Consider the following 27148-nt stretch of genomic DNA (forward strand, 5'->3'; position numbering starts at 1 on the left):
CGGGTTCTTTCAAACAGACCCATTCACAACTTTTGCAAAACACCAAGCGCCCGAAGGCGTATACTAAATAAAAAAAAAATCGGTAGTGGATCCACAACACGTGCGAGAAAGGGTAACTTCCAAATTGCCCTACATAAGGGTCCCTTTGAAGGAGGTCAGATGCTTTATCGACTCTAGTGGGACCCCAGAGGAAGGGCATTTTGGAGGGGCCGCATTCGGACCATCAGATGCGCAAAGACTCCTTAAGCGCATGGCGCTGCGAAGTACTTGCGCACTTTCAGGGCGGCGGAACGGCGACGGAGCACGCGGTGATGCGTATACGACGATGCGCTCGCATGCCATGCGACGGCACGGCGAGCGAATGAAGCATGCAGGCAAAAATAAATAAATAAATAAATAAATGTTGCGACTACTCACCACAACCATCTCGGAGGGCTCCAGGGTGATGCATTCGCACACACGGCGACCCGTGTCAGCGGACCGCTTGCCGAAGCTGCAAGGAGGCGAGAAAGGAAGTGGCGTCAGTTAACATTCTAGCAAATCCACCGTCACGCATGCACAATAACAAGCGCGAGCGGGCGCGCGCGTTTGTGTGTGTTTAACATGGAAGTCTGAGTACACGAGCATTTTGCGCTTAATTTGCCCTTGGTCGAGACGCAAAATGCGCTTGAATTCCTCTGACCTACCACACTTCAGATTTCCTTAACCGTAATTCAGTAGTTATGACCGCATCATTGTTGAAACATGTCAATTTACACTTTTCTTAAAAGAATATTGCCATGCATGCGTTCTGCCCCGTGCACCAAACTAGAGCACGACAGCATCAACGGCTTCGTGTTAGCGTGAAGTGGTTCCTTTTTAAACATATACTGGAATATGTGATTTTCAATTGATGAACAAATATTGCTTCTATGTTTTGTTATATCTCGTATTTCTTTCATAATGAATTGGTATACGAAATACACATCTGTGAAACTCTTCTACGTGGCCTGCACCCGGCTGCACCTCGTATTACGCATGTCTTTCTTTCATTGATGTTTTTTTTTAATTTCACTATGGGTAGCGTGACACATGGAAGGAGGGGTTTTAACGCTTAGCCAGGGACTTGTTTGCCATTGCGTCTATTCCACTTACACTTGCGCATTTTTGTTGCGAAAATAAACTTGCGTTATTCAATGCTTCCGCCACCGGTTTGCAAAGCTCATAAGAGCTACCTCATACACACTGAATGCTGCCGCAGCAGGTGTATAGGTGCGTTTTCTGAAGCAACACGAGTACCGCAAGAGGCATCCCGCAACTACAGGTTCTGACTCGTGATAGCTGAAGGCCGGCGCCAGGCTGGAGCACCGGTCCCGCCTCGCTCTGATGCCAATATTTCGCGGTTTCAGCAGGGCGACTGGGGTTACTGCACCAACAACACACCGTGCTTTCGGAGTGCGTATTGATATATAAATATATATATATATATATATATATATATATATATATATATATATATATATATATATATATATATATATATATATATATATATATATATTGCGCGCATGTGAAGAGGATGATTTGCGAACGCAATTCCCGGTCTCGTTTTACCTGTTAAGTGCTCAGGACTGGTTTGCATATAAACTGACGCGCAACGAATTCTTGGCACATCGTCAGACCCTCGCCGTTGAGCCAGCGTGGCCGGACCTCAATTAAAGCTTACAAGGGAAGAATAAGCAATGGCACGCGAAATCTGCCCACATCGAACAAAAACCACGATATTATAATACCTTGTTTGCGTGGCGCCGATGTGAATACTGTAACAAATGATTATCAGTGTTCAGTTGCTATCGACGCAAGCTCGATGCTCAGGCATCGGTCAGGGAACGCCTGCTATCCCTGTTCAGCGCATTTTATACGGCATTGAAGGGCTTGTATAATAGTTTATCTAAACCTTCGTATAAGCTATACGCAACATCATCACAAGTACCAGATTAACAGAGTTTACGAAGAAGTCAAGCATAACAAAAACTGATATATAGCAGTCACTCGCCTTCCGGGATATCGATGAAGATCCCTATTATCACCTAGTTTGACATTTGGGGAAACGGAGCACATATATTATTTATAAAACGTATAGCGCGGCGGGCAACGAAAGACTCAACCCTGCGGGATATTGAGTAGTGTCGTGTGCTTCTTCGTCCTTAATTCATAATATATCATTGCATTCACGACAACTAAACCAAACCGCTTTTAGTTGTTAAAGCCATAAGATGTTCAAGCAAAAAAATAAAACAAGAAAAACAACGATAAACAGAAACAAGACCGCAGGTTCTCTCGCAACGCTGCTCTCGCTCTCTCTCCAAAATCACGCAAGTTCCAATCAAAAAGTTTGTCATCCATACATCCATACATCCATCCAATGTAGTATACAGTGCGATACGAACGTTTAATGTCCACCGCTTCGATTTGCCTGTGCTATAAAAGTGACTCTGGAGGCTCAAGTGGGGTCTCTGCATCGCTTAGTCGCGTCGCAAAGCGCGCTCGTGCAAATGCAGCGGACGTCTTCTTGAACAAACCGCTGACGGCCCGAAATTAGCGTGTAGGCCTATACGGCCGCCAAGTATATTACAGTGTAGGCGAGCAATCCTGCTCGGATCGTGTACAGCACGAAGTATCACCGCGTCATCCCCGACATACACACTCTGCACCTCCTCTCGATGCGCCCGTTCGCGGTGCCTGAGCCGGAACGCTAATCCTTCCGGCCCCGCGCTTATACGACAAACACGGCAACGCGACTCGACATGTCTCGTGCAAACTGCTGGGCCCGTATAGCCTGCAGCACGCTGGCGCTTCTCCCGAGTCGTCTCGGTGCCGCCGCCATCCCAGGGCCATCTCCTTAATGGAGAAAGGCGCCCACGCGCACAGCCGCAGCTAAAAGTCCGTGTACGCACATACGCATACGCAAGGCGTAGAAGCGAAAAGCCAGAGGAACAACAGCATATACAAACACACACACACACACACAACAGGCGTCATGCACGCGACCAGCAGATGGGCATTATATCTACGCGAGTCTAAAGCGCAGAGGGAAAGTGGAAAGAGAGAGAGAGGCCACGACGCTTCATCTCCCCGGTAGGACCCGCCGTGCGCTCCATAGTTCGCTCGCTGCCGGGGCGGCGGCCAAGAGACCTTGGCGCTTTAGCGCGACGACGGCAACGACAGGGCGCGAGCGGGCATCCCAAGGAGAAGGCGCGAGACAGCGCTGCCACGGCGCGCGTCAAGACGAACGACATTGGCGGCGTCGTCGCCGGCTGCGCCCGACGGGTGTGTGTGCCAGCTGCTGTGGACGGAGAAAAGAAGCGACGACGCCAGCGGGCGCAGCTGCAGGGAGGGGAACTTCAAAACGCAAAAGTACCGCGGTTAGAAAATAAATGAGCCTCCTCGACAGTTCTATCCGTCAGTCGTCGTTGCAGCGCGCACAAGACGTCCTAAAAGAGCGTATACGCGCTTAATGCCGCGAGGCCCCGTTCTTTAATCGAGACTGCCCATTTCACGAAGAGGTGTGCCTTTCTTTGTGCGAGCGACGCTTAGCGCTGCGCTCGAAGTCCGGGTATAAGGCACGAAAAAAAAAAAAAATGTAATAACCTATATAGACTTGCGTAAAAAATAAAAATTGGGGAGGGCGCTTGTCGTCTGCGTACGAGTCAGGTCTCACGGAACACGCAGAATACATAATAGTGTCAGGGAAACTGTCCTGGCAAGTACCCTGCATTCTACCGCCGCAAAATTCTGTCTCCTGATTAAGTGAATCGCACAATAGGGCCGCGAAGAAAGGAGCCGGAATCGAGGCCACAACGAGGCGCACCATGAGATTTCACTGAGCGTATCTTGCTTCAATGTACTATACGCGTTTCTTATTTTACTCGTGCGCTCCGGCGCCACAAATTACGCATCGCAAATAACGAGGTCGAGTCACGATCGCGCGGAGAAAGGCGAGCGTGGAAGAGACCTCGCACCTTGGAACACAACGAAAGGGTACCTGGCCCAGCGGAGCCGCGGTTTCATCAGCGAACGAAGCGCGGGCCGCAGCTCGAAACCGCGCCTCGGCGCGTTAGGTGGGTCGAGCGCCAACCCCCTCTTCCTCTTCTTCGCCTATCCGTTTCTCCTTCGCGTAACGGGGTTATGGTGAGACGAGTGCGAAACCTAAGACGCGATTTAGGCAACCACTGACGCAACGCCTCCGCCGTCGGTTGCGTCACAAAGGCGGGCAACAGTGCTCGAGTGTTCGCAGACGGCGTTGTGCGCTGTATCGAGCGCAAAAGCGTGCGCCATGACACCGCGAACGAAGCTGCCGTTCTTGCGGCGACATGTGTATGCTTGTACACCCGCCCACAAAAGTTTACGGAACGTGGGCTCCACTGAAAATGCGAATTCCTGCTCTGTTAGCGCACGGCGCTTCTAACCTAGCGGGTAGCTGCGTCGGCCGCAAGAACTACGACAGGCTGGAACATCTATTTGAAGGCTATGTTCTCAGACAAAGCGGGAACATATAGCTTTCTCGGAAATTTTGCGTTCCGCAAACTTTTGGGGGCGGGGGTACAGAAACACTGCTGCAACCCCCCTCTCGCGTCATTCACACATCATTCATTTAAGCTGAAGGGCTCCCCTTCTGCTCGGGGTGCACGCGAGTGAGGAGGAAAAGAACAGGAGCAAGGAAGAAGCCGGGCATCATGCCCCGAAAGAGCGTGGGCTTTTCTCTCGTCGCCCAAGCAGAGCCTTCTCTCCCTCCTTGGAGCCACGTATTTTTCGCAGCCTATGCCGGCGTTCTGCCAGGCGACAACAACAGAGCACAGCCACCCCAGTGAGTAAGGATGAATATATATATATATATATATATATATATATATATATATATATATATATATATATATATATATATATATATATATATATATATATATAGCCAAGGATACTTTTATACAGAACCTGGTACCAGCCATAAGGGCAACAATACGGGGCAAACCAAATTTTGCGTTTTTAAAACACACACACACACACACACACACAAACACAAACACACACACACACACACACACACACACCACACACACACACACACACACACACACACACACACACACGTCCGAATTTCGTCCAAATCAGAATAAGTGACGGCTATCACGTTATTACGCGCGGTTAGAGCATTGAGATACTAAACAGCAAAACTGTAGCGTATTCCTTCAAAAACAAGATTTTCGTTTGTTTGGCAGAAGATGGTTGATTAGCCAATGGATGGAGACGAACTACGTCCCACTTATTTCTCTTGAAGTTCGCGTCGGAAGCGTTGCGTCAGTGTGACATAACCGATCTCAACTATTCTATCGTACTTCGTACGTTACTGTAGATGGCAATCACGTAGGACTCATCTTACTCTACGTAAGTTCTATATCATTTTCAGATCGTGCATTTCATCCTTTTATGGCTCAATACACGATTTTTCTTTACCAACATAAAATCAAGAAGACCAAGGGAGATTCACGTGAAAATCCACATACATCAATCTGAACTGCATAGAGAGGGAAGTACACAGGACAGTCGCCTCATCGTGTCTTTCGTATCATTGCTTTTTTTTTTTTTTCTGGCTTAAAAAGCCTTCTCTCGTGACAAGTGTGCCAGAAACATAAATTTGCCATGCACAGCTTAAAGGGACCGACAAATGGCCAGAAACGTTGATCAGGTCCTGGTGGAAGTGAAGATACCATGAATTATAGTGACAGATTCAAGCATGCTCTTCGCGATTTGAGTAGGATTATATTTTTAAATTGCGTATAAAAGTAACAACAACAACAAAAAAAAACGGTATGTCGCGCAGCCAGCCTTGATGTTGCACTATGGAGTCGTTCCGCATGCTGCACGTAATCTGATGCTTTTATGCGCACCACAATTAGTGCTCAAAATTAGAGTATGTACATTATCCACCCCCGCTCCCTTCTCAGCTGCTTACGAGGTAAAAAAGGAGTTGACGCTGAGAAGCGGCGCAGCCTTCGCGGCAGCTAGTGGAGCATGTCGAGCGGCGGCGCATGCGCACGGAGTGCACGAATGCGCAGCATACCGCAGCGCACAAACACGAAGCGCTGTCCCGCTCACCTCCCACTCTTTGTAGCATGCACTGAGTGTAAAGCTTTACAATCTCCGCAGATCGCAAAATTCATACTAGAGTCTTTTAGCAAGTTGCGGAAATACGGTACTGCCTTACCGTATTTACGTACCGCATTTCCGTAACTTGCTAAAAGACTCTGAAATGAATGTTTCACGGTGTTTTCCGCGTTACGTACCACTCAGTGATTAGGCACTTTCACCGGTAAGCTCGCCGTTGGACTAAAGAAAACAGGTAACATAAAAATTGGTTGTCGGTCGCTTTAAGTAAATATTCCTATACAGTCTTCCTCTAACAGCAGCGCGCAAACAAATGGATCCGGAGAACTTCGGCTATTGCAGCGTTCACATTGGTTCCGCCCGGAGTTTCACAACGCGGCGGTGTCGTATACCGCGCACGACAATAGGTCATTAGAAAGCCATGTGAATCATTCGAAATTATACTTTGATTCCTGGTTCGTAAGCTGAAGGTGGACATTTTGCTGTGGGATGCTCCACTCGAGCTTCGAAAAGAGAGACTGTAATTTAAACTTTCATTGTATACGATAATCCCGTAGCCCCGTATAGTGGCGAAGCGGTTGCTACCTGTCTTGAATGAATGAATGAATGAATGAATGAATGAATGAATGAATGAATGAATGAATGAATGAATGAATTTTAAATGGCCGCAAAGCTCGCGCAAAAGAAAATCTTAGACCTAGATGCTGAAGCTTCTTTGTTTTTTCAGAATTACTTTTTAGGGAAACCAGCATAGATCCGAAAGATAAATTTAGCGAAGGTGACTATATCAACCAGAATGGCATGCTCACTTATTCGGCAAGCTGTTTAGTGGCGCAGAGCAGGAGACACAGAGAGATATATAACTTGAAGAAAGCAGAGAAGTTGGACTACAATGGGGGAGGACAGATGAGATGAAGATAAGGCATAGGGGGTCTGCTCGGCAGTATATCGGAAGTGGATCAAAGGCACTTGTGCGGCAGCATTCGATCACAAGCACTTGAGCACATCTAGTTAAGTGCATAGTCTCTCCAAGAACAAGCTATAGAACGGGCAGTTTGCCAGAGGTGATTTCAGAAACATCTACGCCCTTAAAAAACACAAGGAAGAAGAGCACCCAGAACATAAAAAAGTATAGGAACGCCGCGTTATCGCGCATGTTCGCTGCCCTTAATCAGCGGGATTAACGATTGAGACAGGCAGCATGCGGATAAGCGGCGAAGGGGCTATTTATTGCCCGCATCATCGTGCTGAACCACGTCTAGCGGTCTCGCGCATACAAGTTAGCTCAAGCGCCCATGCACACACGCACACATACACACGCACACACAATGGCTGTGTGTGCCTCAGAGGTGTGTCTCAATGCGTGTTTTTCTCAAAGGTGTACATATTTTTAGCGAAGTAACCACTACGCGTCTGCAAGGCAATACACGCACTATACGTAGCTGCAGACTTTCTTGACGCTGTGGCTGATGATGATGAACGATGGCTCAGCCCTTTGTAATGGGTGAGCTTTACACCACTCACTCGCTACGCAGTTCACACGGTGTGACGCCCGGTGCGACTCTACGCTTCTGCCACACAATACTGCATCTGTTAACGTGAATCCTCGCCCGACACGACGCCTGTATAGGATTTTTTTTTTTTGTCCCCAAGCAGTGTCAAGTACTGACCTCGCTCTGTGTTGGAACGTTTGACTGCCACGCAGAATACCTAGCTTCGATTCTGGCTCGAACCCTGTTTCTTTTAAAGTCACGCTTGAGACGTCACGTGAATTTTTGTACCGCGCGCAGCGTTTTTCAAGGCCAGCGTGAGATGTGACCCTTAAGGCTTTCGCCCAAAAATTAACGAAGTCTGTCCCCACGTCAGCAGACATGTTGCTCAGGTTTTGCTAACTAATTCACATTAAACAAAAGTGCGCCAGTCACACCGCTAGTTCAGTCAAGGTATTATAAAGTATATATAGAAATTGACTGCTCCTCTTTCGGCAGCAAGGCAACCTCCGAATGTATACTGCGATAAGGCTGCGCGATCTTCGAAAGACATTTCTTCAGTCATACCGCACATATATCTTGCTCTACTCTGATAACACTCTACAAAACATAACGACGATCGGCAGTAAGGGCAACTCTGCCTCAAATGAAATGGTAATACAGTTATAATATGTATACCACCCCGGTTTATTATACGGACGAGGAAAATACTGAAGAAATATTCTATTTTTACTGAGCACCGAAGCCCGCGGATCTAGGAATGCGCAATTAGCCAAACCGCACTATCTTGACAGAGTTGGCAAACCTGAAAAGCTGACCCAATAAATGTTCGGCGCCGCTCCTGTGTGTATAAAGAGCTTCGGGAGCACAGCTAGAGGCGAGGGCGGCCGTAGACGGTCTCGCTTCCTTAAAAAAAAAAGCGCAAAAAAAGAGAAAGAAGATATAGCAGGAAAAACGGCCGACAGAAAGAGAAAAAAAAAAGCAGAAAGCGTGGTTGCTCGGCAACAGCTTTTCGTTCGCTCGCACAAAGAAGATGCAGAATAATGAGAGCTCAAAGAAAAGCACCAAAGAGACGAGGGATACGTGAGAATGGAAGTTTTTGAGCCTGGTTCAGATGAAACTGAGAGTGAAGAAGGGAAGGGGGCGAAAAAAGCCGGAAATGAAGACGGTGCAGACCCCGCGGCCGCTGCAGCGTGTGCAAGTATGTGCGTGTGTGTGTGTGCGCGCGCGCGCAGGCGCTCGCGCCAGAGCGCAATTTTTACGACGGACCGTTAATTGCGCGCGCCGAGGCCTCCGCCAGCCGTTGCCCGGGCTGCCGCTGTATATAGGGTACATGCAAACGTATACAACTACACCTAGCGCAGTGACAGCGAGGATGCGGCCGAAGCGGCATATGGTGCCGAATAAAAGACGGCAAACGTAAAACGAACTGGCCTACATACTTACGAGTAAAACTATAAAAAAAAATTGGGGAAAAAAAACCTGCTCTCTTATTTCGGGCCACTCCTTCAGAAACTGTGAAACAGCGCACGTATACACTACAGCGTAAGGACTCCGGCAATCGCGTAGAACGTCCTTCGACAGCTATCGCAGCGATTTTTTTAGCTGATTACGTATGTGCATGTTTCTTATTACTATAGTAGGATACAACTTAAGAAGTCCGGATAGGTCCAGGCTTTAATTTATTTTCTATTTCAATAATAAAAAAAAATGGCCCAGATGACCGAAGCGAGGGAGCCGATCGCCTCCGCGACTAAAGAAATAGCTCATGCTCTCGGCAATGTTCTCCGAAGGCGGGGTGTCACCGGCCCATGACGTCAGTTTGGAGTGCGCGCCCATTGGTGCAGGTTTGTGTGCAATCCGTCTTTGAAGAGGAAATGCCGCAGACTTCTAAAGTTGCACCCGACTATGCACAATTCATATTGTAAAAAAATCTTCGGCCCCTGTACATACTTGCCCCGTCCGTTTGCTCAGAACAGCTGTAAACGTCTACTGTGAAGATAAATGGTCATTACAGTTTTTTTTTTCTTAATCAAAGCGATGGATACCACAGGCATGTTCGTACGCAATAAGTGACCGGGCGCAGGAGATTGAAATAAATATATTTAACTCATGGTAAATGCGCACAAAAGAGAACGCTCTGTCGTGCGCCCTCTACTGTACGCAATAGAGCCAGAGGAAAACGTAAACGCTGACATACGTTGAGCGAACCATACAGAGTGGTTCGACCCGAACGGCCAAAATGACGAAGCGTCTGCGAGCACTATAATGTTCACTCCCGAAGTTAACAGCAACAAAGAGCGAGCGAGCGAGTGCGCGCGCGAAAGAGAGAAAGAGAGAGTAACAGCACACAACGGAAACTTATCACCTTCACTGAGGCTTTCGGTTCGTGCAGCGAGTCAAATATATTGTTAGCGGGAGGTAACAGCTGTACATCATAAAGGGGCAGAGGTATTCAGCTGCATGCAAGCGCACACGAGGTGGACAAAAGCACACAATAAAGCATTTCATTTATGAACGTATACTGGCAATACACGGGCGCAGAACAAGCGCCGATGTGCGCGTTTACGAGTCTTTTTTTAAGACTGAGGTTATACACGGGCGACTCCAAAATACACACCTCACAGAGATACCCAGTAACGCTTGCATACGCGGAAATTCAGCTGATCACTTGCATACCGGGCTCCCGAAGAAACGGCACGCGAGGCGAAGGAGCGAAGAGATGGAAAGAACAAGGACAACACAGAAGGCCACACTTCCCTGTCAGGGAGAGGAGAGAAGGGGACGAGGGGTCAAAGAATTTGCCAGGCATTGACCGCTCAAAACGGCGCATTATTATACGTCGTATACGCGGCTCGAGGAACACCTTTCATTGCCCGGGCTCGCATTTCCGTGTAGTGAAGACCGTGTGCGCGAGGGTGTGCAAAACAATAGCGTGGCGCGCCGGAGACAATGGCGCGGTAGTCGCGTATACAACTTATTGGGCATCGCGCGCGCGCACAAGTCTAACGGGTTTTACGGCCAGCGTCCGTATATATACGTCGCAGCAAGGAAGGCGTACGCGTATAGCCGCGGGCATCCCCGGGCGCACATGAACGTCTATACCGACGACCGTGGCTCGCTCGCACGCACCGGGCTCCCGGACAGCGAAGAACGACCATTAGGCGCGCGCCGTAGGGTGAAAGAAGAAGGCAGGCGGATGTTATAGAGCTTCGCACGGACGAATTTGGGCGCGTCCGCGCCACCACCCTCGCAAAGGCCGCCGCCGAGCGCCCAGGCCGCTCCGAGTCCACGTCCAGCAAACGGCACAGTTTGCACGCGGGAGCAGTTGCGCGCAGCAGCCGCACACCACCCCAGAAATACAGGAAACGAGGAGCAACGCGAGTCATAATTACGGCCGCGCCGCTCGGCCCTTCCTCTCCACAGACTGCAGCGAACAGAAATGCACGGAACGGACACGTACGGCAGGTCAGCAACAAGTATTCCGCGACTCAACGGACGCCGTGTTCGCACGGGTATACCCAGATATTCTATATTAAAAGTGGGGCCGCGCATCCGTGCGTGTGAGCGCTCGCTCGCAAGCGGGCAGTCTGCATGCTGCAGGTCTGCTGGTATTTCCTTATTTCATTCAAGTACTCCTTCGTTGTGCTGGGAATGTATCTATAATACCGGAGTGACACGGTCACTTTTGATCGCTAACGCGCCAGGTCCGAATCAAATTTCTGGATCGTGATTGGCACCTTTAAGCAAGCTGCAGAAGGAAGCCAATCACTGTTCAGAAATATGATCCCGATCGAGCTTCATCGCGATCAGTGGTGCACCGTGTAACACCGGTGTTAGACAATTCCTTGAAATGATCGGCGCCTATTTTATTTGGTAATATTCGCCATCATCGAATCCCTGTGCTCGTAAAAATCCAATGAGAACGGTATACATTTGCTACAGGAAAGAATTCAGAAACAAAGTGGGCCCGAGAAAGTTCTCGCCGCGCACTACGGCTTTGATAAGCACAACTCTCGACAAACAATGCACTGGCAGATATGCCACTGCTCGCGGAAACAAGCTAGGGCGCGCACGCACGCGGGTCGGCGTCAAAATGTGAAACCAGGCGCCGAGATGTGGTCCACCAGAAAACCTGCCCCGGCGCTTACGAAGAACGGGGACGGTTCGAGGCCCGCGGGGTTAACTCGGCTAACACCCACCCGTACTGCTGACGCGCGACGGTGACCCCATCTGATCGCGTGGCTCCTTGAATTTATAACGGCGCTGCACGCAACTACTGTATAAACGGTGCCGTGTTGCCGCCGTCGACATTGTCGGCCTCCATGTCGGCTACGTGAAGTGCTTGATTTTGTCGTCGATGCAGTGCAGCGTTGCACGACTGTGCGCGGGACCGAAATGGAGCACCGTCAGGCCCCGCTCTCCCAGACGCTATAGTTTCAGACGTGCATACCCTTCAAGGCAGCTGTGGCCCACCCGTACAAGAGCATTTCACGGCGGAAAGCCCAGTAAGCAAAAAAAAAAAAAAAAAAACCGCCCATGTCGCTTACAGAGGGTTTCCCAACGTGAATTATCAGTTAGCGTATGACCATACAATAGCGTCTTTAATGAAATTTTTTTCGCCCAGCTATCGGTCATTTCGAGGACTGGCTTCAGTCGGCTACTATTTCATTTAGACAAGACCTACGGCGAATAACACAGATGTTAACAGAACTGTGTTAATTAAGCACGAACTTGTGCAAATTATTCAGTACCAAGAGGCCGCCAATAAATATAGAGAATCGAATTGCAACGACATTGTCACGATTATTTATATAGGTCTAATTGTTTAATTTTTCGTATACAGCTTCAAAAAAAAAAAACGGTATTTATGGAAACGTTTTCCAATGTAGTATTTATTATTTTGTGAAAATACGTGTAGTCATTATATGCAAGCGCTGCTTACACACACTGTAGCTTCTACATACAGCTTGTGGGAACACCAGGGTCCCTGGCTCCAACATGCAGCTGACTTAATGGACAGACACGCACAACAGCCTTGCGTAAGAAGATGGCCGTGTAAGACACCGCATCGTTCATCTATTCTTTAATACAGTATAGAAAATAAAAGAACACTGCCGTGAGACGCTTCTTTTATACATGCGTGCCGCACTGTGCGCGGCACGCGACACAAATACCGCAACACGGATGACCTCCAAACACGACAAACGGCCGTAAGGCCTAAACACACCATCAACACAGCGTTGTGCCAGCTTGTAACTCTATGAAGCAGTACACTCTTTTGAAAAAAAAATGGTCTACTCGTTGATGGTATTGCCCAGCGTCGCTTTACTTACTACACCTCGGTATAACTGTAGTTTGGTAAAATTACACTGACTAACCAATAGATAGTCGCTGTTACTAAAGCGTCTCGGCTGCCGATTAGAAACGCAGTTATACGGAAGTATACTAGTGTGACACCACAGATAGCACGTTTGGTTTAGTTACCACAACGCTTTTATTATTATTATTATTATTATTATTATTATTATTATTATTATATTATTATTATTATTATTATTATTATTATTATTATTAATGCGTATACGTGTCCCGTGAACGTTTTGCACGTTTAAGAGTGCCTCACGACCATGCCCCCCCTGAAGGACTGCTCATTCGAGTCAAATTACCCGGTTACATCCGAGCGTTCATTTACTCCGGCCAGCTCGACCCGCGTGTGGGCCTCGGATCCACGATTAAGTCTTTCAGCAGAACACCACTGAGACGGGCTGGAGCTTGCAACCGCAACCACGACGAACATAACGCCGGCAACAGCCAAAAGCATCACCAAACACACGAACGCCAGAGTTCTTTCTTCTTCTCCTTCTTTCATTTTAGATTGTTTTTTTTTTTTCTTACATGCACGTACGGGGACATCGACGGGGCAGCGAATGACGGAGGATTGGAGAGACAAAAAGTGAAATAGTAGCCTCGCCGTGTCTGCAAAGGGATTCCATTACACGTGTTCCCCAAAGGCCGCGCTCGCGCACGACATTACGCGGCCGGCTTCCCCCGAGCTCCGCCGCCAAATCGTTCTCCGCACGAACTGCGAGAACACGCATATAACCTCCTCGGAGACACGGCCCTCGCTCGCTACGCCCTTACACTACACGGTGTATGCACTGCTAGACGGCGCAGGCCCCATCGGTCGAACGGGCGCGGCAGATGAAACAGTCAAACCGCGCGCAAGCCCGTTGTCAGTCTTCCACTTTCTTCGTCCCGCATGCGATATCGGTGTGGCTGTTCCTTCGTTTCGCTATTTATTTTATTTTTTTTTCTTAGCGTCGTATATCGCATCTCTCCACGAAGCAATTCATCACGGGGAATCACACAGGACGGAGTTTTCGGGACATGCACGGCGAATGCGGAGAGGAGGAGAGGGCGAATGACGTGGGCCGCAAGGGTGATAAATAAATGGATGTCTGTGGTGGCCCGCGCGTCCCGTTGGGTCGCGAGGTTCGACTGACGTCTCCGTCGTGAGTTCATTCATCATGAAAACGCTTCGGGCTCGTAACACGCGTTGAGCGGTGGCAGTGCCCACATCGGGTGACAGGAAGCAAAAGGAACCTTCGTCTTTCGGGCAGGCCCGACGACGACACCTTTCGCGTGGCCACACAAAAGAACATTAGTTTCGGAGCGCTTACACGCTCGTACCGCGTAATTACATCGCGTAATTACGGTATGCGCCGGAACGAGGAACGCTGCAGTGCGCGTGAACCACTCGTATAACGCTGACGAGGTATGTATACCTGCGCGTTCGGGTCACGGGTGAGGTTCGTTCGCGGCGTTGCGCTTATGCGCGTCGCATCATGGTGGTGAGGGACACGCGACAACGGGGTTACACACAAGGGTCACTCACATCTAGCGCACTACGGAAAAGAAAAAGAGCCAAAAGGCGCGCTTACAGTGGGACGCCGGCAGATTTCCCAACGCGCAGTCCCTATACTCTTGAATGGACTTCGACCATCGATCGGTCTCCACACCACTTTCGTGTTACAGCTATTTCGTCACGCTTGATATATATATACGCACGCCCACGCCACTCAGGAGTCAGAACCATGGCCGTCTGCCCCCCTGCACACCGTTACTCGAAGCAAAGGAGAGACTGTACTTTCTGACGCGGTATGATACTATAGAGCAAAGTGAGAGAGAGGCATAAAAGATAGATGCCTCGACCTGCATTCCTGATGTATGGCAGGTGGAAAAGGAAAAGAAAGATATTAAAAAAAAATTAGATGTGAAGGAAAGGGACCAAAGAAACAAAGGAATAAAGTGGACGAAGGGTAGGCGAATGAGTTCGAAGGAAATCAAGGGAGAGATCGAGTTTGTATCACCATCAGCAGCCAAGGCAATGGAATGGTTGCGAGCTTATGAATATCAAGGTATAACTTTTAACAGAGTACATATACACCTAGCTACTCCTCCTGACTAACAATTTAATCTTCCTTGCTTGCTTGCCTCGTTTTACATTCATTTCTTCACCCGCCACGGTGGTCTAGTGGCTATGGTACTCGACTGCTGACCCGCAGGTCGCGGGATCGAATCCCGGCCGCGGCGGCCGCATTTTCGATGGAGGCGAAAATGCTTGAGGCCCGTGTACTTAGATTTAGGTGCACGTTAAAAGGGTGGTGTCACCATGTTTGTGGCTTGCGCGTTATTTGCTGTAAGCGTTTCCTATAGCTCCAGGAAGAACGATGCACGCACCAAGATTCATGTATTCTCGCTAAATAATTTAATATCGCCTTTTGATGTGGACAACTTTCGGTTTCGGTTTCTGGGCGCCGAGGTTGGGCAGTGACGTAGAAGTGTAGGAGGCGTGGTCACGTGACCACACAAGGCTGTGAAGCACTTAGCCCGAAAACGATCGAAACTCGGCGAGTGATGTAGCAACCGATGCTTTGCCGGTACTATAGTGAACTAGAATATATTCTAGTTCACTACAGCCGGTACGTACGTTGCGGAGCCTTCGTGTGGAGTGTCCTTGCATACAGAGGAAACCCACAACAGGTTTGTTATAGCCTCGAAATTTGATGGCACCACCCCTTTAAAGAACCCTGAGTGGTCAAAATTTCCGGAGCCCTCCACTATGCGGCGTCTCATATCGTGGTTTTGGGACGTTAAATCCCATCAATTATGATTCATTTCTACAGGATCCACTGCAGAGGGAGTGTCCCCTGCCACTCGATCATGCCAACACTTTATGCACAACAAAAAGAAAGCCCATCTAGTGTAAATAATTCCAACAAGGTGCATGAGAAGCAATCGGACCGCAATTCTAATAATTACTCCACTGTATTCTTGTGTTCAATTATAGATCAGTCAGAGTTAATTACTTTTCATAAAATATTATCCATATCCATAGTATAAATCAATGACTGTATTCAAACTCAATTCTGCTCTGACGTTTTAGCACAAAGTCAAGCACAGAAGACTAAGAGCGTGACTGTTGACCCATGACCGGGAATGTGTGTAGCGTTTTCATTTTGTTTTATGTGTGCGCCTGGGAGCACGCGCCACGAACTTCGCAACCCCCTACTGCCACTGCTTTCTCAACAACCAAATGGAAGGACGGCCTCCGTACCGTGTCTCTCGCGGGTTTTCTTTCAGCTGAATCCACTCATTCGCTCGATGGCACCGATGTCGAAGGACGAAAAAGAAGGGGAAGAAAAAAAAACAGAAAAGAAATCCAAGGAGACCTCGCAAAACCAAGCACACCGGCCGATCGTCTCCGGTTGTCGATACTCCGCTGTCAGGAATCGCGCGCGTCGGGACAAGGGCTTGCGTCACGCGCCACAGTAGTTCGTGAACGCTCATTGCTCAACGTTGCAAAATCGGTCGCCCCCTCTCAACGCCCACTATCCTCGCCGTGAAACTTGTTCTCTCCTTTGAACTGGCTAGTAGTATCACTCCGGTGACCCTCTCTTGACAAGGCGTCCGCCTCGGTGGTACACAATGATTACGGTGCTCGGCTGCTGACCCGAAAGTCGCAGGTTCGATCCCTGCCGCGGCGGTCGCATTTTCGATGGAGGCGAAATGCTATAGAGGCCCGCGTACTGCGCGATGTCAGTGCACGTCAAAGAACACCAGATTGTCCAAATTTCCGTAACCTTCCACTATAATCATTTTGTGGTCCTGGCGCGTAAAAGCCCACAAGTTATTATCATTATATCTTGACAAGGCGCAACTGCCGGAATAATGTCATTACTGGCGTCGTTTGTTATTAACTTTCAAATGTGTTGAGTAAAGGGGAGAGATATCGAGCTGGCCAATCAGCGAGCAAAGCCACAAAGGTGGGCGGCGCGTTAGAAATTCTAACAACCACAAGATACCGCTCGAAACGGCGGAACAAGAAGCCTCGCGCTATGCAATCCTTTATGCATATTGACCATTTCCTGTCATATTTCATTCACGAAAAGGCCGGCGCTCCCCGTGCGTCTCGAAACGAGGCTAAGGTTGCGACGTATAGCTCAGCGCGTGCCGTCGTACAGCTCGTATACGAACTGCTCGCTATACGAACGGCGCAAGAGAAACAGAAGAGAGAGACAACGTCCAGTAATTGTCCCAGCAGCGAGTCTCTGATACTGTCAAACGCAGCCCGCTTTGAGGAAAATTACCAGCGTTAAAAATAACATCGGCCGAAAAACAACTCGTATCCCGTCGAGAAGCTGTGTGCATGCATGCATGTATGCGTATGTGAGAGAGACTTCGATTACTCGGAGCGGCAAACACTGTCCTTGCACGACAAGTCGATACACATACTCAGCAAATTAACGAAATCTTAATTAAGTAAGGTTTAATTTAAATACTACGCAGCACGAATTCTACAGCAGTTGAGCTCGCAAAGCGTGTGTATACATTTGAATTAAACTTTTAGAATGACACCAGTTTCGAGATATACATTCACTCAAAATGTGCGACGAAATGCATGGACGTTCCAGTTACTTTCGCGGTTCGATGCGCGAAAAAGCGTTTTGTAAAAAAAAAAAAAAAGCAAGCAAAGAACATGCGTGGAACAACATTAACTTTTGTCCCAAGTCTGATAGCGCATATATCGAAACACGCGTGTATTCCCTCTGCATTCATTCCAAGTGAATATGTCTTGCAAAAACTGCATAACCAGCTACAATTTGCAATATGTGCCGTAAAGTAATTAGTTCGAATGTCAATTAGTGAATATTTACTAATTAGCCGGTTACCTACCTAGATTTCCCGGGCACGTAATGTCCGCCGCTTCGAGTAATGGAAACGAATTACGCTATTTGTCACAGGCGGTTTACTTTGTCACAGGCTGTTACTGTAGGGTCCAAAGAAGAAAAAGAAAACGTGTACACACACACTCCCACGTAGCACGCGCGCACGTCCGTAAACTGCGTATTGCTAAGCGGAGTTACAGGTTCGGTATAAAAATACGCTAAAAGAATGAGAAAGACCCTGTAAAAAGTAGAACAGGTCTGACCGTAATAATGTAGGGAAAGCCTCCTTTCGCTCATTGCGAGATGAGTCCCGTAAAAGAAAAAAGAAATGAAACATCTCGACATTGTTTGAATTCGCCCTGTCCGCGCGGTTCGTATTTTTAACCCCGCGAACGCGGGAGTTCCGCCGAATTAACGCTGCCTTTTGTTCTTCCTCCCGCAGGGCCGGACGACACGTATGTACGTTCTGGGGCGGCACGAGAACGACGGAGGCACACACCATTACGTCCTCATTAAATATAATGAGGTCAGCCCCTCCCGCCGCGCCCCGAGAACATGTCAAATTCGTTCCAGCCGATCTCAACCGAGTGACGTCTCGCGGAGAGAGCGAGAGAGCGCGTGCATGTGTCTGACTGACACACGACGAGTGGGCGGCGAGAGTGGGTGGGCAAACGCGAGAGATAAAGTGAGCGACAACAGAAGTATAGCGTATCCACACACACACACACACACACACACACACACACACACACACACACACACACACACACACACACACACACACACACACACACACACACACACACACACACACACACACACACACACACACACACACACACACTCCCCCTCTCTATCTCTCGTGTGTGTGTTGCGAATGAACTACTATTATTGTTTCTTTGTTCCTTGCACCCTCTTTTTCTGCTTGCCGCGAACAGCCTCGCCGTACTTTTCCATACGAAAGGAAAATAGGAAAAAAAATGTTTCGGCAGAGGCCCCTCGCTCCGCAGTCAACCATCGAACAGGTACCTAGCAGTACCGGCCGATACGATAGTACGAGAGGACTCAAGGCAAAGGTCTCATCGATTTCCGTCGTTCCCGACGTTTATGAGTCAGTTGGTCCGTTTCTATATTGGAAAAGAGAAAAAAAGAAAGCGAGCGACGGGCTTTGGACGGGGCGAAATTTGTCAGGAGGACAGCGAGGAAGGTTAGAGCAGCTGCGGACCCCGGATCTCGACGACATAGAGGAGAGAGAAAAGAGAGAGATTTGCTAGCGGCAGAAAAGGAGGAGGATATCGCACTGAGTAAGAGCGGCTGCGAACAACGAGCGTCGATTCGAAAGGAAGTTGCAGGTCGCGGATGCGAGGCTCTATACTATACGAGCGGACAACGATACGACGCGCCGCTATTTCGCTAAGCTCTTTATCGGCGTGCGCAGCGTTGTTTTCGTCTCTCCTATATCTCCTTCTTTGAAATCGGAAGAGTGCTCTGTTTTTCCTTTCTCGTTTTTTTCTTTACCCCCCGAAACGAGAGCCCTCTAAATGACTAAATTCGTGCATTATGTAGGTGCTCCGCTTCACTCGTACATTAAGTAATAAAACGCTATGTTGGGCCAGTTGGTGCATAGCTACTTGAAAGACGTGGCGCAAGGTTACAAACGAGAAGAAAAAAATAAGGAACAGAAGGAACGCCCTTCTTTCTTTCTGTCCCTTCTTTTCAGGTGAGTAATAATAATATCCTGGGTTTTAAGTGCCAGAACCACGACATGATTACAAGGCACGCCGCAGTGGAGGGCTCCGGAAATTTCGATCTCCTGGGATTCTTTAACGTGCACTTACATCGCACGGGCCTCTAGCAGTTCGCCTCCATCGAAAACGCGACCGACGCGCCCGGGGTCCGACCCCGCGACCTTTGAGTCAGCAGTCAAGCATCATAACCGCTAGACAAGCGAGGCGCGTGAGCACGATAGGACCTCATCGCACTTTGACCTTACACATAACATCACACCGACGCCGACAGCGACGGCGAAAGTCCACATGAAGTGTCCCTGAAATTTTATCGTAATGAATACTTCAGTCGTGGAACTGAGGGTGGTCAGTCAGTGCCTTAGTTCGTGCGTTAAAGCGATGCTCGTAGAGGCGAGCGCACGCCGTTGACTTTCAATGCACGGCCACAACCTCAATGAAAATGCTTCCGAAGCTTTCGCATTTGCACGACGCGCGAGCCCACATCGGCGCAAGACGGCTGTCAGAGGAAATGATAAGGTCATGCTGTGAAGCTTCGCTTCGTCTGACGGATGTCCCCAGATTTCCATTCAGTACATTGTTTCCCTGACGACATCAATAAAGCAGAGGAAGATGAACATGACGGATAATTGCGCAAGTTTTTCTGTCATATTTAGGGAAATGGGAGTGTTGCGATGATGTCGCAGAAAGGAAAAGGGCCCGTAGAAACGCTCGTTCACAACTCATTGCAGTTGCGAGTTAGCATCTATGTATACTTGTGACCTTTTCGCTCTTTATCGGGCGCTTCGCCATTACAACTCCCTCTATGTTCGCCAAGAACATTATGTGAGCGTGACAAATCACAATTAAGTCTCCAGAAGCAGCTTTCTGATAAGCGAAGCCGTCTATGTGAACTTTCCCAGACATAGCGGGTCGTGGCTCCTGCTGCACTACTAACTAACGAGGGGAAATAAATAAATAAATAAATAAATAAATAAAGAAAGAAAGAAAGAAAGAAAGAAAGAAAGAAAGAAAGAAAGAAAGAAAGAAAGAAAGAAAGAAAGAAAGAAAGGGACAGGACTGGATAGAACCAAATGTGCGAAGAGAGTGGATGCTCACGAGTATAAATAAAAAGAACGCGACCGGGTCGCATGCCGTTTTAATCGTGTCCACATATAAGGCCTCGGCTTGTCCGTGGTCTCTGTACATACTTGTTATTGTGACTTGCGTACACTCGTGTTCTCTCTCTCTCTCTTTTACCTCCTCATTCCCCTCCCCACGTGTAGTGTAGCAAACTGGACGTAGTCAACCTCCCTGCCTTTCCTGTATTTCCTCTCTCCCTATGGTAAATATATTACCGTTAATTTTGCAAAGCTGCATGGTGAGTACGCGAATGCACGATGCTCGAGGCATCGCCAAAAGCTAGACAAAAGCAGATCGAGACAGAGCATGGATCGCAAATTTTGTTTAGTATGTACCAGGACCAGAACATTTCGAGAAGGCGTTGAAGTCAGTGCCGAAGGTCACTTCTGGAATCGTCTACCTGAATTAAGAAATACCACCACTGAATACGTGCTATTGTATAACGTATCTTTTTTTTTCCGTTTTCTTTCTGCAGAGGTATCTGTAGCATGCTTTGCGAGGACGCTCGTTGTGTGAGGCCCGTTACGCAACCAGCGACCTCAGCCTTTTGAGTTTTCATACTACTACACGACAGGAAGCGAGGGCCCTCCCCCGCCAAGGCGCCTCTATATTACCCTAAACTTGGAAGATGCACAAAAAAATCCTCGCAAGGATTGATAACGCGAGTTTCGGCGCGCAGTCAGCGCCACGAAGAGACAGCGAATGTGGCTCCGAGAGATAAACGCCGTCCGTTCTCGCCGGGAGTGCGGTTATCAGACGCACATATATAGTGCCGCAGGCCGGAGCGAGACAGTCGGGTCGCTAAGCCCACGGGCGACTAACGAACGGCCCAGTGAGCTGAACAGGCGAGGACTCATCCAGAGCCTATACATTCGCTCGACCGTCAGATTTTGTCAGCAGCTTTCGACTGCATGTCATCGCGGAATACACCGTAAATGGCGCTATGGAAGCTTCCCGGTACCGGTGCTCCTCGCTCTCTACTTGGGACGCAAACGCGTTTCATTCGCAGCATGTCGAGTACAGCGCCTTATCACACACCACGGAGTGACGCACCTTCCAAGCAGTGGCGAACAGGCTTGCGCGCCGGCCCGCAGACTAAACGCAGATCGTATATTCGCACCTCGTAAGTGCGCGCTGTTATACCTGTCTACTAATGTGTATTCAAAAGATCTTCGTGAGAATTTTTGTGCGAGCTCAATGCATGTCACATTTTCAAGATTGTCAGGCGGCAGATGTCTTTTATTACGGCATTTGCCCCCCCCCCCCCCCCCCCCCCACACACACACCTCATTTCCTCTACACCCGATGATCTGAGTTGAAACGGACGTGCAACATATCTTATAGACAGGGCAGTTCCCGCCGCGACATATCTACACCACGAATAAGCTGGCATGAAAAAAGCGAACGGGTGAAAACCTATAGTACGGGGAATTTCTTCCGCACGTCGCGCGTGAAAATGGCGCGAGTTTCTCACTAATGCTGAGCTGTGCGCCGTCGACTACGCGCCATTGACATATAGCTTCGTGTAACTTAAGCGCGACAAGACGAATATTCTTGAACAGGGGTTGTCGCTAGAGCCGACGTTTTGACAAGTGTCTTCTTCAAGGCAGCAAGAAGGCAAGACCACTTCTCGAAACGTTGCTTCCGGCGACACCCCTTGTTCAAGAATATTCGTACCTTCACGCCTCCGCCTTTTCCTGAACTTATGCCCCACTTGAGTTACTTCCCCACTTCGGTTTCACTCATACCCGGTAAACAGTGCAAGGCTGTAACAACGAAACATCTCAAGACAAACCACGAACACAAGAGAAAATCGTTCCAACATACGAGGACATGCTGGTCAGAAGAGATCCCCCCCCCCCCCCCCGGTTGTAGGCTGTCTACAAAGAAACTTGCATCAAGCGACACGCTCTCGTGTTCAATGACAACTCCGCATTGACAACACCGGGCCTTGCTGTATTATTCTCAGCCATAAAACATACGACAGCTTCGCGTAACGTAAGCGCGACAAGACGAATATTCGTGAACAGCTAGGGGTTGTCGCTAGAGCCGACGCTTTGACGTCGTAAAAGATTCATCACGAATATTTTACGCAAGCTCACGTGACAGAAAAAAAGAAGAAAGAAGAAACGTTTCATAGCACCATCTAATATCGCGCAATACAAAACCCAAACACTCCGCAGATGTAGCAGCACAAGATACAGCGATTGTTTTAGAGCCTACAACGACATTACCGCACGGAAATCCCTTCCGTCCGGTAAGTTCGGTAAGACACAGCACATTTTAATAAAATCAAGGAAGCGGATTACATTAATAGACAAGACAGATGCGACAGTGCAGTAAGGCTAAGAGGGTAAATTCTCTATTTGAATGTGTGCGGAAGCAAATAAGAACATACCATCCCGTGCACCACGACCTTTTAAATTTCTACTTTCATTGTAAACCTCCATATATATATATATATAGCTGAATGCTTTCCAACCAACGAACAGTGGTTTTCCATCACTCGTGGAATGAAAAACCGCTGCACAGGAAGTGACGCGGACAACACGCACGGCCAAATAATATTGAGGTGCAACGCAACGACGATTCGCGCGCCATCATACCTGAGAAACATGGCGTTTCCCTGCAGCTCCGATAGCACGTCATCCATGCTCTTTTGCTTGGTAACCAGGGGCCTGCCAGAGCCCCGTGCGAAGCGTTCCGTCATTTTGACGACTTCGGGTCACACCGTCGCTCACCGGCAAACGATGGCACGTAGTACTTTCGCGAAGCAGTCGGTATCCGCAACGAGGCAGGGACGACACGCTTCTTCTCAACGTCACTCTTAGCGAGCGCAGTGTTCACACGAGGCACAGTACAAACTTCGGGATTTCGTGTCTCCCCATTTCACAAGACCGAAAAAGAAATACGCGCACGCGGAGATCTGGCGGGGTATTGTCCCGTCGCGGCGAGCATCAACAAGCGCCGACTCGGCGGCGTCAACAGGGGTACACGCAACAAACACTTTAGCACACGAACTAATGTATGAAAAAGTCTGCGAAGTGAACAAGGTCAGGCAAAACGGTGTATTATCAACAAAAGCCCGGGCCCAAATTCCGCGCTGGGTAGCCGGAGTGGCGCAGGCTTTGGCAAGCGTCGTTAACGAGACGAGTTATCTGCGGTTCCGAAAATTTCAACGTGGCGCCGTTGTTTCAGTGGCCGCTTTTAAGCCGCTCCCAGGCTGTGCGCGCCGTCATCCCGAACCGACGGGCCGATCACCGGCAGATTCCGGAACCCCTGTGGCAGCAACAGCAGCAGGAAGCCTCGCCCTCGTAGGAGGCGCGCTCTTGTCGGAAGAGTCCGGCATTCCTCGCGCAGGGCGCACACACTGGGGTCAGGGGTCGAACGCGAAAGCCGATCCCAGCGGTCAGCAGCTCCTCTGGTAAGTTTCGAGAGAGCTCTCCCCTACTCGCTGTGCCTTCCTTCCCCTCGCAACGCAGGCTGCTGTTGTTTATCGCTTCGTTCCGGATGCCCCTCACTCCTCGAAGAGAAGGAGCAATGGCAGCAGCAACAACCGGAGCGGGTGAAAAGCCAGCTTGCGTAACCCAAGCCACTACCGCGGCGCCTCGCTCCTCTTTTTATTTCGGTCCTGCGCGCGAGTGTGAAGCCTCCGGGTCTACGTGGTCAGTAGAGACGGCCTCAATGTGACCGCCGCCTCGACTGCCCCGTTGTCTCTGAACAATGATAAAACAAACGGGGCGAACAATCAGCTTTGGATTCAACGAAACGTGATGGACGGGGAAGAATAAGGGAGCCTGGCTGTACAGCTTACCGAAGAATGGGCAAGAATAAACTGACACGCTTTAACCGTTTTAACACCAGCGTTGACAGCCACTAAAGAGTGCCCTCTGATATAGCGTGTACCATCGCTGTCATAAGGCACACTGCGACCAACTATCTATGATTGCAAACAAACGCTCGATACAGGATGGACGCAAAGTGCTACGAACAACATCATTCCTAATCCGCTTGGATCATAGGTTAAGGCCAGCAACCTAACACCGTCATAAGCTCGCCTATTCGGGAATGAGTCACTGCTCGAACAGTTGGTTTGTGCCGCCGACACGCCGGCACCGCTTGTAGTCCGTGCTGTGAAGGCAGGCGATACGACAAAACAGATGGAGCGCCGCAGGGGATACGATTGGCACAACTGAAACGGGACGAACGGCGACGCGACGTTAGGCCGCCGTTCATCGGCAAAAAGAGCGAGGAGGTCGTGTCACTTGACGTAGTTACAGGGCAGGAGAAATCGGCAACCACAAAGACAAAACTTGAGAGAGGCTCTTGCGACTTAGAAAGAAACTTCGCTATCCGACTTCAAGAACGAAGCGCAACAATAAAAAAAAAGAAGGATGGACGAGAGCACGATCCTCGAAAACGAAAAGCTACCCTAGATAGAAACTAACCAGTTCGTAGAGGTGGTGCTTGCGTCGAGAAACGGCGTGCAGTGTCAGCTCTCGCTTTTTGCTCCCGGCACGCAGGAAGCACAAGACTAGCGAAAAGCACAGCGACAAAGCGAGAGAACAGGCACACAATGAGCCTGGTATAATAACGGTGCCTCGTATTCTTTTTTGCTCGTGAGGCTAAGCGCGGACCGTTCTGCTGGCGACAGAGAAGACAATGCGAGAGAGAAGGCTGGCAGGCAGCCGCACTCAAGTGCTCGCGGAAAAGTTTCTTCCTTCACGCCGGCCCAACTCTTGCTTGCCAGTCACGGCGTTTATTCAGAAAAGGCGGCAGTGAGAGAACGGTATAACGTGCAAGCGTAAGAAGAGCACCTTGTCCCTTCTTTGCTCAGAACACGCGGCGAAGAGAGACTGAGAATGGCGAAGTGGGGGCCGGAACAAAAGACCCCTTTCTTTTCCTTCGTGACCTGACGCGGCCACGCAATCTTTTGTTTAAACAAAACAAAACAAAAAAACTGCCTGCGCTCCAGGTATAGCCCTCGTGTGTAATTCAAGCAAATGCAGGACACTGCTCGAAACGTGTTACGCAAATACGAAACATTACGTCGCGCACGTAGGTACAAGTAATTCTTCGAACAGCCAGTACTTCACAATGAATCCCACTACGAGCACCCCTCATATAAGCTTCCTTCGCTTTTGATTGAAAGCAAGTGGCTGACAAGTTTGACTCTTGAAACTTGACAAGTTTGACCTCTTCTCCGACAAGAGTCATGAACCAATTATTCCGATAATAGGATGACGAAACACGTCGGGAACATCTGCCGTAATAAATCAAATACAGTTCAAACTCCGTAATCTGAGAACACTGGATGAAGTACAAATGCGCCAACTTTGGAAGACAGCGATGTGGAACGCTGAATATTTACCAACACCTGTACATCCTGAGCCTTCAACAACACAGAAAAGAAGAAAGTCCACGCGCGGGCGCACCAAGAACACCAGAAGTAAAATGAACAAGTTAAACCGTTAACCACAGGCCTGTTGTAGGTGCACGTTGAGCTGGTTTCCTCGAACAAAAGCCCGTCAACGCAAACACACACATTGACGTACAGGTCTCACGCCGGCGCACTAAACGCGCACACACTTGTGCAGACGCTCGCAGGCGTTGACAAACGCGGGCACGTAGACTCCGACAGACAAAACTCAACGGTACCGGTCAAAAGAGTACATCGTCACATTGGGTACACCACCGCGCGCAGTGGACAAACCACCACCGCCGGCGCCGCCACAACAAAACACCTCCACTTAGCGGAACCTCCGCTACAGCCAATGCACGACTCCTCGCTTGGCGAAAACCGAAAAACGTGCGAGCGCGCGGGCAGCCTACTGCGCACGCGCACAGCGCTTCACGACGCTGCCGGCGGCTGCGGCGCCTGGCGCCGTTCTCGGGAAGCTCGCTCAAGCGAAAAAACCCACAACCACCTAGGGCCCTCCGGCCGCCTGAGCCGCCGCCCTGCTGCCGACAACTGCCGCGCGTCTGCGCGCGTCTAGCGCGTCGTCCAACCGACGCTCGGTCGTCGCGCACGCCCAGTACTCGCAGCTGGTGTCTCGTTCTGTGCGACGTAAAAATGAGCGCCAGGAGGGCAAGAAGCGAAACAAAAATATGCCAACACAGCCCGTCCAGCGCGATCAATATGCCACTCTCGCGAGGAAAGGTGATACAGGCGGTGTTCGCCGACTCGACACTTGCGGGCACGAAATTTGGCCCTCTTTAGATTGGACTGGCGCGCGTAAAAAAAAACGTGAAAGGGGACCCTGATTTCCCCATTCTTATGCCGACGTGGATTGTGCGTAAAATTGTCTCGGTCGCTTTGCGGCATCGCCCGCCATATGCGGATCGAGCCTCACGAACGTCAACGTGCCCTGCATGTGATGCGCAAGTGTGTTGCCGATACGTGACGAGGTAATACTTA

At 49.4% G+C, this 27148-nt stretch overlaps 1 protein-coding gene across 6 annotated transcripts in view; it reads right to left on the reverse strand.

Moving 5' to 3' along the window:
- The window catches only part of LOC119379545 (rap guanine nucleotide exchange factor 2), a 493626-nt gene that overhangs the window by 176521 nt on the left and 289957 nt on the right, over nt 1-27148 (reverse strand). For 5 of the 6 annotated variants that reach the window (XM_049412009.1, XM_049412010.1, XM_037648837.2 and 2 more), the window contains one exon: nt 418-493. In XM_049412009.1, coding sequence (XP_049267966.1) covers nt 418-493 — 76 coding nt within the window. Of the gene's footprint in view, nt 1-417; nt 494-23336; nt 23570-27148 lie in introns of those variants that run through there. The other variant, XM_037648838.2, reaches the window with a different exon arrangement.

The sequence above is a fragment of the Rhipicephalus sanguineus genome, chromosome 1 (genome assembly GCF_013339695.2).
Source record: "Rhipicephalus sanguineus isolate Rsan-2018 chromosome 1, BIME_Rsan_1.4, whole genome shotgun sequence".
NCBI lineage: Eukaryota > Metazoa > Arthropoda > Arachnida > Ixodida > Ixodidae > Rhipicephalus > Rhipicephalus sanguineus.